The 18,404-nt window shown below is 46.9% G+C and overlaps 1 protein-coding gene across 2 annotated transcripts in view; it reads left to right on the top strand.

The window, feature by feature from the left end:
* Positions 1–18,404, top strand: part of ONECUT2 (one cut homeobox 2) — a 69,611-nt gene that overhangs the window by 34,733 nt on the left and 16,474 nt on the right. Inside the window, exon 2 of one of the 2 annotated variants that reach the window (XM_030336063.1) lies at positions 9,755–10,682. The exons of the other annotated variant lie outside the window; for it this stretch is intronic. Coding sequence (XP_030191923.1) covers positions 9,755–10,041 — 287 coding nt within the window. The 3' untranslated portion in view covers positions 10,042–10,682. Of the gene's footprint in view, positions 1–9,754; positions 10,683–18,404 lie in introns of those variants that run through there. 2 annotated transcript variants of the gene reach the window in all.

Here is an 18,404-nt window from a genome sequence, read left to right as displayed (position 1 = left end):
CAAGATTGCCTCCAAGTCCATCTATGCGGTGCGCCCTCCCTGTCTCTGCTCTTGGCCTCTCCCATGGATGTGGGTCTGGATGTCACTGGCCCCACTGCCAGAGTGCATTGGCCTCTGTTCCGTGAGGGAAGACAGCTCCCAACCTGGAGACAAAGCCATTAAGTTTCCCGTCTTATTCAGGCCAGAGACATTTGCAGAAACCAGAGTGAAGTGAGGGTTTGGCTCTCAGGGGCCAAGTTCACTGCACTGGCTCCCTGGTAATCTGGCCTTTGATAATAAGGTCAGGAATCGGAGAGAAGCAGGGAAAATTGCCAAGCATTTAACTGCAAACTATAGCTTCCAAATTTTATTTATTTTTATTTTTTAATGTTTATTTTTGAGAGACAGAGAGAGAGAGAGAGAGCGCGCGCGCGCGAGCAAGTGGGGGAGGGGCAGAGAGAGAGGGAGACACAGAATCCGAAGCAGGCTCCGGGCTCTGAGCTGTCAGCACAAAGCCTGACGTGGGGCTCGAATTCACAGACTGCGAGATCATGACCTGAGCCAAAGTCGGATGCTTAACCGAGCCACCCAGGTGCCCCTACAGCTTCCAAATCTCAGACAGCACAAGGCAATTCAATAATGATTTGAAAAGATCGAGTCCCTTGCAGCACCTCCCCCTTCATCAAGCCCTCCCACATCCCAGGTGGGTGATCACTGCCCCTGTCAGGCCTGGCCCTCAGGGGCCGGCGCTTAGAGCTGGAGCCCTACGTCTTGTGTCAGACCCCCCAGCACCATGTTCCTGTAGCAGTGTGCCAGCACATAATTCCTGTGCTGCCGAGGAGCCTGCACTGGCTAAGACTTATCAGCATTGATGGCTTCCTAGCATTAAATATGTACCATCAGAGTATGCAACTCCTCTATTCTTGCTTCCCTATTTGAATGCAGGGGATCTTGTCATTGTTTTAAAAGCTCGTGAATATGCAGATTCGTTCCTGAGGAAGGGCAGCCTCCCAGGACACCATCCCCTCTTCCATGGGCCTGCTTTTGTGTCACCCGCCAAAGGGCCCCCTCTTCAGAGCAGGAAACAGAGGGACTTTATTTCGCTTCTCCTTACTTCAACACCCCACAGGTTTCTCTGACTGACCTACCTATTTCGCTTAACATAGCAGTACTCTCTAGCACCATCTAGGTCTTGGCAAATGGCAAGTTTTCATTCTTTTTTATGACTAATATTTCATTGTATATATGTGTATGCACACACACACATATCTTATCCATTCTAGCCAATGGACAGTTGGGCTCTTTCCATAATTTGGCCATTGTACATAATTCTGCTATAAACATCAGGGTGCATTTATCCCTTTGAATTGGTATTTTTTTTTAAATTTTTTTTTCAACGTTTTTATTTATTTTTGGGACAGAGAGAGACAGAGCATGAACGGGGGAGGGGCAGAGAGAGAGGGAGACACAGAATCGGAAACAGGCTCCAGGCTCCGAGCCATCAGCCCAGAGCCCGACGCGGGGCTCGAGCTCACGGACCGCGAGATCGTGACCTGGCTGAAGTCGGACGCTTAACCGACTGCGCCACCCAGGCGCCCCTTGAATTGGTATTTTTGTGGTCTTTGGGCAAACACCTCACAGTGTAGGGTAGTTCTGTTTTTAACTTCTTGAAGAACCTACTGTTCTCCAGAGTGGCTGTACCAGTTTGCACTCCCACAAACGGTGCCAAGAGGGTTCCCCTTTCTCCATATCCTCGCCAACCTTGTTGTTTCTTGTGTTGTTGATTTCAGCCATTCTGCCAGGTGTGAGGTGGTATCTCATCGCAGTTGGCATGAGATTTGCATTTCCCTGACCATCAGTGATGTTGAGCATCCTTTTGTGTGTCTGATTTCACTTGTATGTGGAATTTAAGAAATAAAACAAATGAGCAAAGGGACAAGGTGGGGGAGGGAGGGCAAACCAAGAAACAGACTCTTAACTAGAGAACTGATGGTCACCAGAGGGCAGGTGGGAGGGAGATGAGTTAAATAAGTGATGGGGATCAAGGAGTGCACTTGTGATGAGCACAGGTGCAGTATGGAAGTGGTGAATCACTACATTGTACCCCTGAAACTAATATTACACGGTACGTTAACTAGAATTCAAATAAAACTTTAAAAACAACCCTCGGTTTCTCAGAACTAGGTTCGAGCTATAAATACGAACTTTTGTAATTGGTTTTTCCAACACAACCCAGTTGATCTTTCCGGCACAGTGCTCTAGCCCTGGTGTGCGTGCCCTCCGTGCCGGAGAGGGGCCATACTCCCGCTTTGCACGAGCCCTTGGAAGAGGGCAGCTTCGGGCTCTCCAACTGAAAGATGCAGCACTTCTCCTTAGCATATTTTCCAAACCGGTATACTTGGAGGTGAAGTGACCGCTGACAAATGCACACACCGCCCCCCCCCCCATGACTTCCTCCCCACCCCCACCCCCACCCCACCCTGTGCCTTGGCAAGATCACACTCAACTATTGAGGGAAAGTATTTACTGAATGCAAGGAGAATATGGCGTTTCTGCATTATTTATTAGGGGCTAACAATACCCATCATATGTAGAATGTATTTGGACATAAATTAGTGATGTTAGGAAGCACCAGTGGTCCCAAACCTATTAGGATCTCTGACACATATATGAAAACACATCACAGTCTTACCTTTTCTACAAGGCTGGGAATTGGCTGTGAGACAACCTCACAATGAAAACAAATTTCTTTAACCTTTTATTTGCCATTAGCCCCCTGAGCACTTCATCTACCGTTGAGTAAATCTTGGAAAACCATCTCAAATTATGAATTCCTAACCTTACCTTCTAACACACCTCTTCTCCTCTTTCTCTATGAAAGTAGAAAGAATATTTACATTTGTTAAGCACCTACTATGTGCCGAGTGTCACAGCTAGCATCTTGGTGTCTGGAGAGATGGGCATTGGTATCCCCATGTTATGGATTAGGTTACTGAGACTCAAGGTCATGCAGCTGATAACCAGGACTGTTTCAAGCTGACTCTTCTTGTCCTACAGTTGACTTTCCCTGGGCAGGAAGGCAAAGGTTTTTCTTGGCTTCTGTATCTGTCACCACCGTAATGCTATGTAGCACAGAACCACAAAACCAGTGGCATAAAGCCATAAACATTCGTTTTTGCTCAGGAGTCTGTGGGTCCGCTGAGCAATTCTGCTCCAAGCCACGCTTGGGTGGTCTCAGCTGGGCTCACCCATGCACCTGCAGTCAGCTGCTGGGGCCACCAGGGTCGGTTGGCCCAGGCTTGCCTGGGCCGTCACATGACAGCCAGGCAGAGTTCCAAGAACGTGAACAAAGCACGTGGCTTCTTGAGGCCTGGGCTCAGAACTGCCACATTCGTTTGGCTGAAGCAAATCATCCGGCCAGCCCAGATTCCCAGGAAAGGCAGGCAAACACCATCCCGTGCTGGGAGGAGCTACAGAGTCACGTTGCAAGTGGGTACAGAGATTGGGAAGGGAAGAATTGGGGCCAATTTTGCAATTAGTCTGCCTCAGTTCCCACTGTGGGGCTGCTCTGCCCCCTTGGGGGCACCTGCTTCCCGTAAGCCTCCACTCCCCCCTCAAAGCCTGCTCTAGGAGCCTCTCCTCACTCACACTAAGGGGCAGGATGACAGTGCTGTGGAGAATTTAAAATGACTCCCTTCCCAAGAGGAAGGAGGGCAGTCTGGCAGGGGTTAAGTCTTCAACTCATCTGATTAAGCTAAAGCAGGCGCCCTGGCATCGGCCAGCATGCAGAGGGGATTCTGGGGGAGTGGGGACAGAACTTCCAGAGCTCTTGGAAACCACATAGCTAGATCCTTCTCCACCTACGCCTCAGATTGTTGCTTCTTGCAGATTCCCCTTAGGAACTGGCTCCCCCTTGCCCAGCCCCAAGCATCGCGTTTTGCTGGTGGAGCCAGGATGCCCCTCCTCTCCAGGAACTCAGCAGTTCACCTTCCCACCGGCCTCTGCAAGGACCTCTCTGGCCCACGTGCTTGTGGTTTCCAGGAAGGTTGGAAGGACAAATCCATTTCCGCAGGGCTCCAGGGCCAGCCGGGCCCACATAGGAAGTGATGTTGGATGGCGGGCAGGTGCTCAGTGGACGGAGGAGGGGAAAGTAAGTGCTGGAGCAGAGGTGGCAGGCACAGCTGGGTTCCAGGAGGACAGGGACGGGCCAGGCCAGGAAGCTCATGAGAAAGAAACGACACTTTGAGAGGAAACTGGAGAGGCAGGAGTTTAAAAATCCTTATCTCTGAAAGAGCAGAGATAAGAGGAAGAAGCCATGCACAACCTGGAGACCAAATCAGGCCACACTTGCCCTGCTAACTCACACTCAATGCCTTCCACCAGCAGGTAACTCATGAGCGCCCCCTGGGACCCTCGCGAAGTGGTCCCAGAGGCCAAACTCTGAAGCTTCTAGTCTGGGAGGGAAGAGAAGCTCCTGATTCCACTTTTCACTAGGTATGTGGTGTAAATAGCCCCCAAAGAGGCACCTGCCCAATTTGGGACTTTCCAGGCAGAACGGATTGTGTATATTAACACAATTGTGTATATTAAGCTTGCAAAAGTTCCGTAATTCTTCTGACCACCAGAGGGGAGATGGACAGATGATGTCACTGAGAAAGGCAGCATTTGCCTTTGGTTTGGGAAAATAAGTGGCGGAGGGAGAGGCCCGTGAAGGTTAATCCACAGCAAAGGGGGGAAGGCCCTAGGCAGCCATGTCCGGTCCAGTGAGCACCAGGAAAGGGAGGCACAGGGAGGCCCGGGGACCACACAGCCAGGGGATGGCAGGGCTGGGCTTTGTACTTAGGTCAGCACGAACTGCCAAGCCCTCATCCGTCTCTGTCTCCTCCCCCTGTCGGCTGCTCAAGAAAAATAAAACTGTGTCTCAAGTCTTGGGAGTGTAACTCATTTCCGTGAGACATTTTCCTTTCCTGTCCATTGAGGCTGGTATACAGGAGCCCAAAGAACCTCCCGGCACAAATTCTGTAGCAAACTGTCAGGCTGAATTCCGCAAAGAAGAGTGTTCCGGCTCAACAGAAGGGGTTGCTTAATAGGGGCCTGAATTCACAGGCCAACCCCCCCCCCCCCACCAGGGTGAGAAGTTTCAGCTCCAGAGCAGGCGTGGCCGAAGAGTCTGGTCCGGAATTGGGTTCCTCTTCCTTCACAGCTTCCCCAGGGACCAGGCGGGCTGGGAAGGGGTCTCTGGGCCTACGTCGTAGCTCCAGTGCTTAGTTATGTCACCCTGAGCAAGTCCCCGAACCTTCACCAACTGTTGGATGAGAAGCCGCACCCCCACCCCACGTTCCTCTCAAAGATGTTGTGGCAAAGAAGTTCTGATGGGGGTTCAGCTTTTAGCTCCAGCTCCCCACGTGGACGTCGACAGCCCCGGGCCAGACAAGAGCCCTCACGTTCCGCAGCTCAGTGATGAAGCGCCACCTGTGGCGGAAGATGTGCAGGTGCCATGAACAGCTGCCACCACGGCACCTGTGGGACCCGGTGTCACGATGAAGTGTGGTTCCAGGACGACTGTGGCCTGTGTCTGCCTCGCAGAACCGAGTTCCTCCCCCGCCCCCCGACTCTCCACGTGTAAGCGCACACACGCACACACACACATGCACACGCAGCTGAGGTCACTCACCTGGGACACCGGGCCCTGCCAGGAAAGAATGAAAGGGAAAACAAGCAGGCGGCAAGTGTCAGGCAGGTGGGAGCCCTGGGCCTGCCCCTACTTTGCTTCTCCCTAACATTCGGTCTTCCCTCCCCACAGAGGCCCTGGCTTCCCACAACCCTTTATCTCTTTGCATGCAGATACCAAGAGACCTTTGTCACAGGAAGGAAAATCAGTGGTGGGTGCAAACCAACTTTTCTGTCGGGAGAAACTGTGTGGTCACTGACCTTTGTGGCACCAGGGCCCCTCCTCCACCAGGAGGAAAAGGAAAGCACAGATGATTCAGGGCTGTTCTTGGCCTCTTTAATCTTTCTTTAAATGTATTTTGACAGAGAGAGAGAGCGGGCATGCGCACGCGCGCGAGAAAGCAAGCATGTGGGGGAGGAGCTGAGAGAAGGAGAAAGAATCCCAAGCAGGCCCCGTGCTGTCAGCACAGAGCCCAGCACAGGGCTCAAACCCACCAACCATGAGATCATGACCTGAACCGAAATCAAGAGTCACAACACTTGACCAACTGAGCCACCCAGGTGCCCCTTGGCTTCCTTAATCTTCTCTAATCCCTGGTATTGACCCTCACCTTGTCTCACCTCCCTCTGAACACCCTCCTGATGTGAATCACCTCTGGCTTTGTCACCTTGCTGCGTGCCCTGACCACACACGATGGTGCCCGTGTGACCAACCCCTGGCGTGCCCTCCACCCCCGCCTCTGCTTTTCTCCTAGAGGAGGGAGAAGCAGCAGACCCAAGTGGTCTGCAGGAGCCTGGGCTAACCTCAGACCTTCCAGAAATATGAGACTCAACCCGCCCTCACCGCTGATGAACACCTGCTGTTGGGTTTCTGACACATTCCTGGGTCATAGGGAGCTACGTGGCTTGTTCCTAGCTGTTTAGAAATGGGTATTTGACCACAGTGTAATATGTTCACACCAAAGCCATTCACACTCGACTTGTGCCTGTGGGGATAGCTGGCTTCGCACCTACCAGCTTCCAGGCATCATTTGGGCTTAGATTTTCAAAACAGGTGTTCTCCCTCTTGTTTTTAGTTCCCTTCAGCTGCAGATCAACTGCTTTTGTAAGAATCGTGGGGTGAATGCTGTCAGTGGTGTTTTTGTTATTTCCGTAACTGTCGGGGGTGGAAAGCAAACCTGCCTCTTGGAACCGTGAAGAAGTAAAAAACTTACGGCACCAAAACAGAAGTGTGGGGTGCCAGCTGCCAGGTGTAGGGACTCTGAGCCGGTTATGTGCCTACTGCCTCGGTATTTGGGGCTTTTGGACTTGCCGTACCTTTGCAGACCGCACGCTGCATCTTTGCGTTGGTTGGTGTGAACCCGGTAGATTTAGAAAGATGCTGGAAAGGGACACACAGGATCTGTCGGTCTGTTCTTTCTCTGCGTTTGCTGAACGTTGTGCCTTGAACATCTTTCTCTTAAAGTGGGGGATCTGAAGTGACAGTGTAGTCAAGCATGCTGGCTCCCCGTGTCGCGGAGGCGTCCAAGGAGGTTTATAAAAGCACAGATTCCAGTACCCTGCCCCACACAGTGAAAATCAGAATCTCTGAGGGTGGGGCCCCAGAGACTGCCCTGCAAACAGATCCCCCCCTTATGGGCCAGTGTCACGGATGCTGTTTCGGTACAGGAGAAAGACGGAGAGCCGGAAGACAGGATTCTTACCCTGGGTTTGGAGCAGACTTGGAATGGTACCTACCCCAAACCTATCGCTCACCCCCTCTAGGCCTCAATTTTCTTCATTTTAAAATGAAAATAGAGGCGCCTGGGTGGCTCAGTCGGTTAAACGTCTGACTTCGGCTCAGGTCATGATCTCGCGGTCCGTGAGTTCGAGCCCCGCACTGGGCTCTGTGCTGACGGCTCAGAGCCTGGAGCCTGTTTCAGATTCTGTGTCTCCCTCTCTCTCTGACCCTCCCCTGTTCATGCTGTCTCAAAAAATAAATAAATGTTAAAAAAAAATTAAAATGAAAATAATTCTGCCAGTTTACTTGCATCAGGATTCCTGAGAGGGGGGGTGGGAAGGGAGCCCTTGTACAATGCTCTCCTGGGCCTCTGCAGAGGTCAGCGTCACTACATCCACTGGATGAGGAACGTTCTGATAGGTGAAGCAGTCTTCCGAGGTCCCAAGTCCCTGTAGGTGAAGAAGCCCGGCTTTGAATCCAGGTATGTCTGGTTCCAGACCTTTCCTTCCCATCAAGGTGCTCCTCTGAGATTTTAGAGATCAGGCGTATGCTTAGCGGTCGGCTGAGGCATGTGAACCAGCAGCATTTGCCTGGGAGCTCATTAGAAATGCAGGTTCTCAGGCCCCACCCCAGGCTGACTGCATCAGAATGTGCATTTTAGCAAGCTCTCCAGTGATTCCTGGGCACCTTAAGGTTGAGAAGCACTGTTGGGGAAGACTTGGGATTGGACAAGAGAGAGTAAGTCTGAAGATCACAGTGTGGTAAACAAAAATGCTCACAGGGATGAGCAAGGAGGCCGCCTTTACTAGGAGGCTCCCGTGAGGAGTGAACAGGCGTGGACCATTTCAGCCTTTCTGTCTGAGCTTCTGTTACCAGGGAAGTATGCCTTATCTAAGAAAGTCTGGGCCTCCAGGAGAATGGGTTTTAAGATGGACACAAATTGTTTTTATAGGTGTGTGTATATTTAATTTTCAAAGATAATAGGATTACTTCTATTTTAAAAAAGAAAGACGAAAAAATCAGGAAGAAAGCGTTTAGCGAAGTGTCATCACTTTTCATGCATTTCAGAAGTGACTCCTTTATAGCAGATAGTACCCACCAGGGAGGATGGTCAGTTGGGGGGGGGGGGTGGGGAGGGCGGGGGAGGGTGTGCTCAGGGTCCTGAAGATCTTCTCTATACATGCTGGTCCTTAGGTTAAATCCTAAGACCCATCGAAGGAGGGTCCCCTGATACTCACACTGTAGCGGCTCCCCAGCACAAGATGCTCCCTGCAGAAGGCAATGCCCTGACCCAGGGCTCAGAAGCGAAACTGGCAAACCTGGGCTTTGAGGAATGTGGGAAAACCTCCATGCAGCCTCCGAAGCTGCTAGCTTTGGGGGAGTGTCAGTCCAGTACACAGAAATTCTCAACCTGGGCCAGATCTCACGTTTCAATTCCTGATTTGTATTCACTGTGTTGTTTACCCCTTACAAGTCACTTTTCTGAGACCAAGTCCATCTGTGAAATGCACAAATCCCCCGGAAGTGTCTGGGCACCATGTGTCATTGGCGTGCCGACCATTCATTTACACCCATGGCTCCAAAAAGAGCCAGTCGGGAAGATTACGCAGACTTGCTCCCTGCCTTCTAGGAAGTTGTATAGGGTAAGGCAGACAGGGTGACATACGTTAATGTCCCCCTAAGTCTGGGCTGCTTGACACCCTCAGCCCTGGTCTTTTTGTACTTGCTTCACTTCAAACTACCCAAAGTGGAGTGGGCCAAACCAACTTCTCTTGTTTCAGTCTTTCCCTCCTTGTTGTGTTGTTGTTTTGTGTTTCCTTAGTTTTTCAAAAGGCTGCAGGAATGGGGATGGTACTCCCATTCTGTTACTTCTAATTTCGTTAACAATTTTTTGAATCACGTGAGTAGAAGCTTTGAGGTTGAGAAATTACGCACTTTCAAGTTTTGATTCCAGAAAGTCATGTCAGCTCAGCTGTAAACACTTCTAGAAGCTGAATCTGAAAGAGGAACTGCCTGCCCAGGCTTCCCCTGGGGAGCTGGAGGCATCGCCCCCTTCACGGTGCCTGATTTCCAGAGATCAGGAAGTTTAAGGGTGTGCCGGGAGGCAGGGGGTAAAAAAGAAAGCAACTGCAGTTGGTTTAAAACCACACAGTGCAGAACAGTCCTGGCGTTCTCTCGTTCCTCCCTTCTGCCACTAACTGGTGCCTTCCATCACCGGGAGATGAACCGGGAAGGCTGGTTATTGACAGCTGGGCAATTTGCACAATAAAGTTTAACGGCTTACATCCCCTTGTAGGACTCTGTCAATGTTTTCAACGGATCATCTTCTCAGGTGCTGGTTCTCACGCTCGTACTGACTCGCTCCTTCTTCTCTTTCCCTTCAAGCGTGCAAACGCAAAGAGCAAGAACCAAACAAAGACAGGAACAATTCCCAGAAGAAATCGCGCCTGGTGTTCACCGACCTCCAACGCCGAACGCTCTTCGCCATCTTCAAGGAGAACAAACGCCCGTCCAAAGAGATGCAGATCACCATTTCCCAGCAGCTGGGCCTGGAGCTGACGACCGTCAGTAACTTCTTCATGAACGCCCGGCGCCGCAGCCTGGAGAAGTGGCAGGATGATCTGAGCACAGGGGCCTCCTCGTCCACCTCCAGCACTTGTACCAAAGCGTGATGGAAGGACTCTCGGGCGGGCACAGGTCGCCTCCGGATGAGGACAACCGACACCAAAAGAGAACGCAAAGGAAAAAGACACCGGATTCTTAGCTGGGGCCCTTCACTGGTGATTTGAAAGCACAATTCTCTCGAAAAGAAACTATTCTAGCTGTAATCATAGGCCAGGTGTTCTTTTTTTGTTTTCTTTTGTAATGGCGATGGAGTCCAAGTGCAAGCTGAAAATTCATCTCTTTGAACCGGACATTGTCCTCCGAGCATGCTAAGCGTCCCAGAAACCCAAATGGGGCCTTCCTGGAGCGAGTTAGTTTCAGTGTGGTGTCAGCCAAGCTCAGGATCACTTCCAGTGTCAACGATCTCGCTTTGGGGCCCGTTTCAGTCAGGGTTCCCCCGTGTCACAGTGGGAATTCGGCCTGTGGAAGGATTCTGAGATTGGGCTCCCAAGACGCTACTATGAGAGATTCTTCTGGCAACAAGAATGACCTCATTTGCTTTCTGAGTGCTTGGCCTCATCACACCACAGTACACCAAAGTTCACAGCCATAACATAGAAAAAAAAAAAAAAAAGGCAAAAAACCCCCAAAACATCAGAATGATAATTACTGAGCACAACTTTTAAATATGGAAATTAAAAAAAAAAAATCCAAGGACCTGTTTTTCCAACTCAGGCATCGTTCCATTGAATGGTTTAGAGAGCTTTAAGTTGATCCAGTTTACAATTTTCTTTTCCTTACCTCCTGGAAATCTCACGTGGTCTTGGATCCATCAAAAAAAAAAAAAATCAGTTCTCTCGAGCTCAACGTATCAAGCACAACGTAGATAAACAGAGAAGTAAGGAAGGTTCTGGATTCACCACATCTGGATTTTCAAGACGCTGATTGTGAAGTCATGAGGGAACCGTTGGGAATATGGCTTCAAGCACATTTTGCAGTTTGCTACAAATTCTGTTTGTACATAATGCAGACACGCACACTCAGGAGGCCAATTTAACTGTTACGGTACATGGAGCAAATGCAGCATTTTAAAAGATCTAGATTTTTTTAGATCATTAATGTTCCTTCTCAGTTATCAGTCACCTGGTTCCTCCTATTGTGCATTGTAACCACCACGTAATTCATTCTCACTCTTTCAGACTTCAGTTATTTCCACATCCATCCCATTGGTAGGGACGTTTTTCAGTGTTTTCTAGCAAGAAAAAAAAAAAGAAGTAATTCAAACCACCGTACGTGTTACTCATGAGGGTCATCTAGTCCCAAACCTCTTCCATTGTCGAATCATCCTCGCAAAACAGCTGAGTAAATCTGGAGAAAACACAGCACACCAAAGAAGCAGAATACTGCAAACCAAAGACATTTATTACTTGCCATTTTCTAGCCTAAAAATACTGTGATTACTTTTAGAAATCAGAAAACCTCTGCGACTCCGAATGGCATTCAGCTCTTGCATCTGGCTCACCATCGGGCTCAGCGAAGCGGCTAGCCAAGCCACCCAGGGAGCGGCTTTGCCGAGCCAGCTCTGGTTCCCGGCTGTCACCTTCCCACAGCGAGGGGAAGAGCGCCCACAGAACTCTGGGAGATTGCGAAGGTCACGATGTGCATACTTACCAGTGAATGGCCCCAGGGGGGCACCATGGGGGTGTTCAAAGCAAGCCAAACGCTGCAATGATTCTTTACAGACACTTGAGACTGACTTTTTTATGAATTACTTAATCGAAACCAAAGAAACTTTTTCTGCACCTACTTCTGCAACAAACAAGACTGTTCCATTAAAATGAATAAATAAATAAATACGTAAATCAATGAAAATCACCACCACCAAGAAGGAAGCACGCCAGAAAAAAAACAAAAACAAAAACAAAAAAAAAAGAGCGAGACACACTGTGTTTAAACAGACCTCTTGGGACATTTTTTGGAAGCAGATTGTAAAGAAAGGGTTGAGACAAGAACAGATCTAAGGAAAAGCCTCAGCGGCTGCTGCTTCATTTGACAACTCACGCGGTAATCTTAAAGTTGAAGATTGTCTTTAATTTGTGCCTATGCAGTTTTTCAAAAGAACACGGAACAGAGCAACAGAAACCTCAACAGCTACAATACCAAAGATGAGGATTTCTCACATCTTTTGTTTCAATTCATTATCTCCTCTTGTCTGGCTAAAATACTAATAGCGTCATTGATCTGTGTAAAGGTAATCAATTTTGTTTCTGAGCAACAAAAGGAAAGGGTCATTGATTTGATTTGATTGTTTCCCTTTAATTTTGTTTTATGGCTTTTCTACCCCAACATGGAATCTCTCAAAAGCTTCCATGGACTCCAAGTTTAAGATGTTGGGATACTGAACTATTCTCTCTACTCCTCAGAGTACGGGGAATAATGTCACTTGAATGTTCTTTGCTTATCCCTTAGACTTGGCTCCTTCTATGTTCAGAGTCTCAGCATCAGGGGAGGGAAGGGGAGTGAGGGTCAGGGTTAGGGGTCTTGGTGACACATCCTCTCCTGAACCACAGAACCAAAGAGTTTATAGAGGAATCAACAGCCTCATGTTCATGTGATTGCTACATCATAATGGCTTCATTTGGGGGTGGGGGGAAACATGTAAAAATAATTGCCAGTTTCTACTTTTCTATTAGCTTTTTAAAAATCAGCTGTAAAGTTGCATTTCTAAAGAAAGATATATATATATAATATATGAATACATATATAGATTCAACTTGACATTTGGTGATAACCCAAAATTATTGCCGTCCAAATCCATGTCTTGTTTTGGTCAAGTGCTTCATTTATTAAGCATTCGGTTCAGAATTTTGCTCATCTCTCATGACATCCCAGAGTCCATCTTCCACTGTGGGTGATTTGGAGTATTCAGATTTCTGTGGAAATTCCCAGGAAGGGTTGAAAGTCCAATTCAAGCATTTCAACATTTAACCTGTTGATCAATGGATTCATGGTGCAAATGAGTTTTACTTGTACTTGGGGTCGTCTCTATTCTACGCCTCAACCACGATCAAGGTGGCGAGTGAGGTCTGTCCGTGAGACCCAGTGCGCAAGTGGGGCAGGGCCAGTGGGGCGCTCATCTTCTGTAACTGCTGGGAAGGCTCAGTGGGCCATTCCCACTGGCTATGGAGATGAGGCCAGCCCAGAAATCTGTTCTCCAGGAGCTACTCTGTCCCGTCAGGGTGTTCCAGATCCCCTCAGTGAGCAGATTCACCAAAGGGAATTCTCAAAGGGGAGGTCCAACTCCTGTTGCAATGGGTTGATCAGTTTCCTCAGGGTGGTAATTACCAATTTGTATTGACAAGCCTGTGTGCAACCACAGCGGGCGCTGGAGTGAGGCAGTGGTGCTGACTGGGGGCTTGTCTTGATCCCGGAGAGAAAATGCAAAGCAGGGTGCAGGGAGGATCCCAGAGTCCTGCCCCTGGGAGCCCCACCATCCGTTGTGCCACCTCCTTGCTCCCGCCATGTGAGTCTCCCTTTGCAGGGGCAGCCGCCACGGAGCCGTGAAGGAACGCGACCCTCCAAGGCTTTTGTACTTCCTCCTACCTCGGATGTTCCGGGACTTTCCCCTGTATCCTTTTGTCTCTTGCTCATACCCCATTTCCCCTTTGTCAAATGACCTAGGAAAGAGTGTATTTCAGCAGGGGAATGCTCCGTATGGGTTGAGAAAAATGAATTTCAACTTGGCTATTTCTGAATGAAATCCTTGTGACTTGCGGCCAACGTTCTGGAGACTGGATTGGGGACCAAGCCTGCTCGGTTTGGTTAGTGATCCTTGGCAGGCTAACCTCACTGTTTGGGTTCTGGCATCCTCTGAAGAGGTCAAGACCAAAAGAGGCTGCCTCTGAGGCCTGAGATTTCCATACTGGTAAAATCTGGTGTAGCCACATACACCCCCTCAGTGTTCCTGGTGACCTGAGGAAGATGTCATCATGTAAAAAAGGCAAGAACTTCCCTCCAAGGACTTCTGTTAAGTGTCCCCTACTGGATAATGTCATACCGGAGAGAAGCGCTTGCCTTAAGAAACGAGTTACATACATATATAAATACATGAGCGTATTCATATATTTATGTATCAAAATTTTAAGCCCGACAGAATTTCAACTTGTAAAAGTTCTGAAAGAAAAAAAAAAAAAACAACCCTGCTAATTGAAAGGTAATGGAATTTGACTCAGTGGGTTTCCTCAAGCATTTTAAAATTTACTTTAAGTTAATGATCTCAGAGAACATAACCATTTGGGCTTGGACTTCTACTTTAGCGTCTGTTTCTTCAAGACAAGAAAAATTCCAAGCATGCCTCAGCCATTAGCAACAAAGGGGACAGTATGAAGGGACAGTTCTGAACCAAAATTCACATTCTTGAGGCAACAGAAACCTAAAGGCTATTGAGTGGAAAACTACTTTTCTTTATTCCTGTAGGGAAATTGGCTCACTCTTTTGTTTTTAACGTGATTTTGGTACTGGGGATATAAGTCTTTCATTTCAGGGAATTGTTTAACAGAGCCAGCTCATTTCTTTCTTAAAGGAAAACAGCAACAACAATAAAAGCTCAACCCTGATATTTAAAGACTTTTCCAAAATGTAAAATGGTAGGTTGTACCCCTTGAAGGTAGAGGAGAGAAAAAGAAATGAAGGACCCAGCATGACTCTGTCTCCGGATACATCAGAGCATCACCTCTGCGTTTTTTCCCACAGGCTCTTGGCAATTGTGGGCTTAGGGAATTTAAGCAATTTTTCATTCTAGCTAAAAGGAAATCAAAACTAGGAAGGTAAACCTGACTCTCTCTCACACACACACACACACACACACATATATATATATTCATATTCATTTTTGTAATTCCAACAGTGTATTTCAAAGCCAAATATAATCAATCACTTAATCTTACCTATGCCAGGCACCTACCTTTTAATGCCAATCCATTAAAGCTGAACAAATATTTAAAAAAATCACTACCACCCGGTACAGGCGGGGACACTTTCCCACTTTTGAAAATGCTGGCAGAATTACTGAAGTGTCTGATTACCATTACCAAAGTGTCATAAGAATATACCTTGGTGGTGAACTCTGATTTTCAGGAGGTTGTACAGTAGGAATTTTTAAAAATATAAAAAGAACAGCCTGAGCCCCAATATTGTTGAAGAATAATGGACTATATTAAAAAGCAGAGAAAAAGAGATGATCATGTGGTTAAGGTCGACCCGAAGGCCCCAACATGAATACTGTGAAAATAACAGTCATGATTCTTAACGGATCAGAGATGGTTTTTTGTTGTTGTTGCTGCTGATGCTGTGTGATTCAGACCTGTTAGCCTAACCGGGGGGAGTGAGTACGCAATGATAGATGGAGGTGGTGTGCCTAGAACTTTCTAATATTCACGTGCAAGACTGGTAGCTTCATAATTTTGTACACTTAGCTAAGACCAAGTCACCTGTAAAAACAACAGGAGATTCTAGCTTTCAAGTAAGGCCACAAAATCCTTCCTAAAGGAAGAAGTCCCATAAATTAATGACATTGGCTTTAAATAAGGACGTTCCAAAGCTTATTTTCCATCCATGATTTATTTCCTTCCAAGGGGGGGGGGGGTAGGGAGGGGTGGTTGTTTTAGAAAGCCTCAGAATGTGTTATAAAATACAAAAATAATTATTAAAATAATATAAGGCCTTACATATGGGTAGACACAAAGCCTGTAATTGAGGCCGATGGGCTATCGCATGAATCCCACCGGGACCAGAAAGGCTCATGGTTCTCAGATACCAAAATGACTCTGACAGTCTGAGGCAAGTTAAAGCTACAACCCCAGAATTCCTTATAGGGTTTTGAATTTGGTTGACTGGAATTAATCAGCTAAGACCTTTGTAGCAGAGAAAATGTGTATAGGAAAAAACAGATTGCTACAGGGGTGTTCATTCCATGGAAGCCTTCCATTTCACAGACACTTCACAGAACATAAACCTTGGTAGATCAGTTTGCCTAAAGCTTATACAGTCCGTCGGCGTGGATGTATACGGATTTAGGGATGTCTCTCGACATCCCTATGTATCCCCGTAGCAGCACATATTACCTGTGGGTGTCCATACTGTGCAGACATGTGTGCACAGACATCTCCATACATAGCTTCTGTCATCTGTTACAATAAATGAATTTAAGTGATCATTTAACATCTACGTGAGCCTTCTACGATGTACCTTGCTGTATTTATTATAACGTTGAAAAAAACTGAAGTGCAGGAAAGAAAAGTATCCCAGCATCCTCGTGGTGTACACTCGGAATTACTTTCATTTGGGCACATCCAAGATAAACTCAACTTTCAAGAAACCTTGGATATTGTTTAATCATCTGAGGAAGAATGACACATATGCTTGATGACTTCGGTTGAATAGCTTTATTCTGGATCTCTCATAACTACGGCTAAATCCAAAGACCTGGAAAAAGACAAGAAAGAAAAAAAAAAGAAAAAAAAAACAAAAAGAAAAAAAATAGCAAAACAAAGTGCAAACTAATAGGAGAAAAATGAGCTCTGGTTTCCAGGGTTGAGACAATGTGCTGTGGTGTTGTGGGGGCTGCACCAGCTACAGGGGGAAAGCGGGGATTTTTTTCTTTGTGCTTGTCACATCTCAGTGGTCTTTATGAACATGAGAAAGCTTGAGAGGTTATGATTTCCTGCTTTATTTTCATTTAGACTTTCGAAAGAGGCTATACATTTTGTCCATCAAGAGAATGAAGACAGTTAAAAGAAACTTTTTTCTCCCCCTTGTCTCTTTGGGTTATGACCCAACAAGCTATGTACCATTCATGTAATTAATTTATTTAAATTAGTTTCTAGCACACAAACGTGTAGGATTTGGGTAATTATTTAATCGTCTTACTTTGATTTTACTCCTTGTACTTATTTATCAAACTATAGACCAACGGTGCATCAGAGATGCAAGCTTTCATTTAGAATTCTCTTGAAAGGTAGTTTGCTTTATAAAGCAGTGAAATTCTGTTACAGACAGGGAAGAAATACAGGTTACCAAAAAAAAAAAAAAAAAAAAAAAGGAAAGAAAGAAAAAAAAAATCAAGGTATTTTTCCTTCTTGAATTAACTCTGGAAATAGTTTAAATAGTGATTATTAAATTATTTAATTTAAGTTTGCAGCCCCACCTGGTAGCAGGCAAACTTCACCTTTTAATTATTGGGGCCCTCAGAGCCTTCCTATCGTAACTTATTTATTTAACTTATTCAGCATCTACAAAAGGTGCGCCGTATAGTTTATATTTTTTATTTAAAACAATAGAGAGCACTGCAGCTTGTTTGCTGTCAGAACAACAGAGCAAAGTGTGTGGACAAGCAGATGACTATTCAACCCGAACCTGTACATTCAGACCCTGCTTCACCAGCCTGGATTTCAGGGCGGCTTCACAGAAACTGGAAAAAATAAATTGAAAAGGTCGTAACAGCAAAAAGAGAGAAAACCCTTACACTAGCTGCTTCCAAGAATGAACTCTGTGTGTGTGTGTGTGTGTGTGTGTAAAACAACAAAACAAAAAAGGGAAAAAAAAAAGCAGAAAAAAAAGGAAAAAAAAAAGGAAAAACTTTCTATTTCTAGTGAGAACCAAAGAAGGCTACCTCACTGACTTTTTCCATTTGTAATTTTAATCGTGTTGAAGACACCAAAGATACCAAAGATTTCTTTCTCTGTGCGGTCTGCATTTTGCTTGTGCTCTTTTATAATTTTAACTATTCTCTCTGACATATGGTATTTACAGCGGCTCAGATACCCCAAAGAAATAATTATCTATGTGACGGTGGCTGCTAATTTGGAAAGGGATATTTTCTGTGTTTCTCTCATTTGTTCGCTGTCCCCTGCACATGTTCAGATGCTGCTGTAATTGGATTCCTTAAATCCCAGTTTCAAATTGGTGAAGAAGGCTGGATGGAAGTGGCCTTCAGTGCTAGCCACGACCTCTGTCCCCGCTTTGGAGCTGTCACAGTAAAGATTTCTAATTCCTGAACCATAGAAATTCTAATCATTGAGGGGAAGAGCTGGAAGGGACCTTAGAAATCACGTGGTCCAACCCCCAGGGGCCTGGAGGAGTGAAATATTTACCCAAGTCCAACAGCTGTCTGGAGGCAAAGCCCAGACGGGCCTCCCGCCCTCCTGTTCCAGAGCTGCACCCCCGGCTCAGTGCCACCTCTGCATGAGACGGGCCACATGGCAGCAGAGAGGAAGGTGGCAATCCCGTAGCCACGAGCGGAGCCTGGGGCTTGTCACTTAATGTTTTCACGCTGTGGAAGAAGCCACAGGTATTACAGCGTTTGTCCAGTTAAAATCTCAACGTGACGTCACCTATGATCAGTCGCTTGTAAAGGTGGTCGGTCTTGCGATAT

Source organism: Lynx canadensis, chromosome D3 (genome assembly GCF_007474595.2).
Source record: "Lynx canadensis isolate LIC74 chromosome D3, mLynCan4.pri.v2, whole genome shotgun sequence".
NCBI lineage: Eukaryota > Metazoa > Chordata > Mammalia > Carnivora > Felidae > Lynx > Lynx canadensis.
The sequence above is the reverse complement of the archived record's forward strand: the minus strand, read 5'-3'. Positions and strand labels throughout refer to the sequence as shown.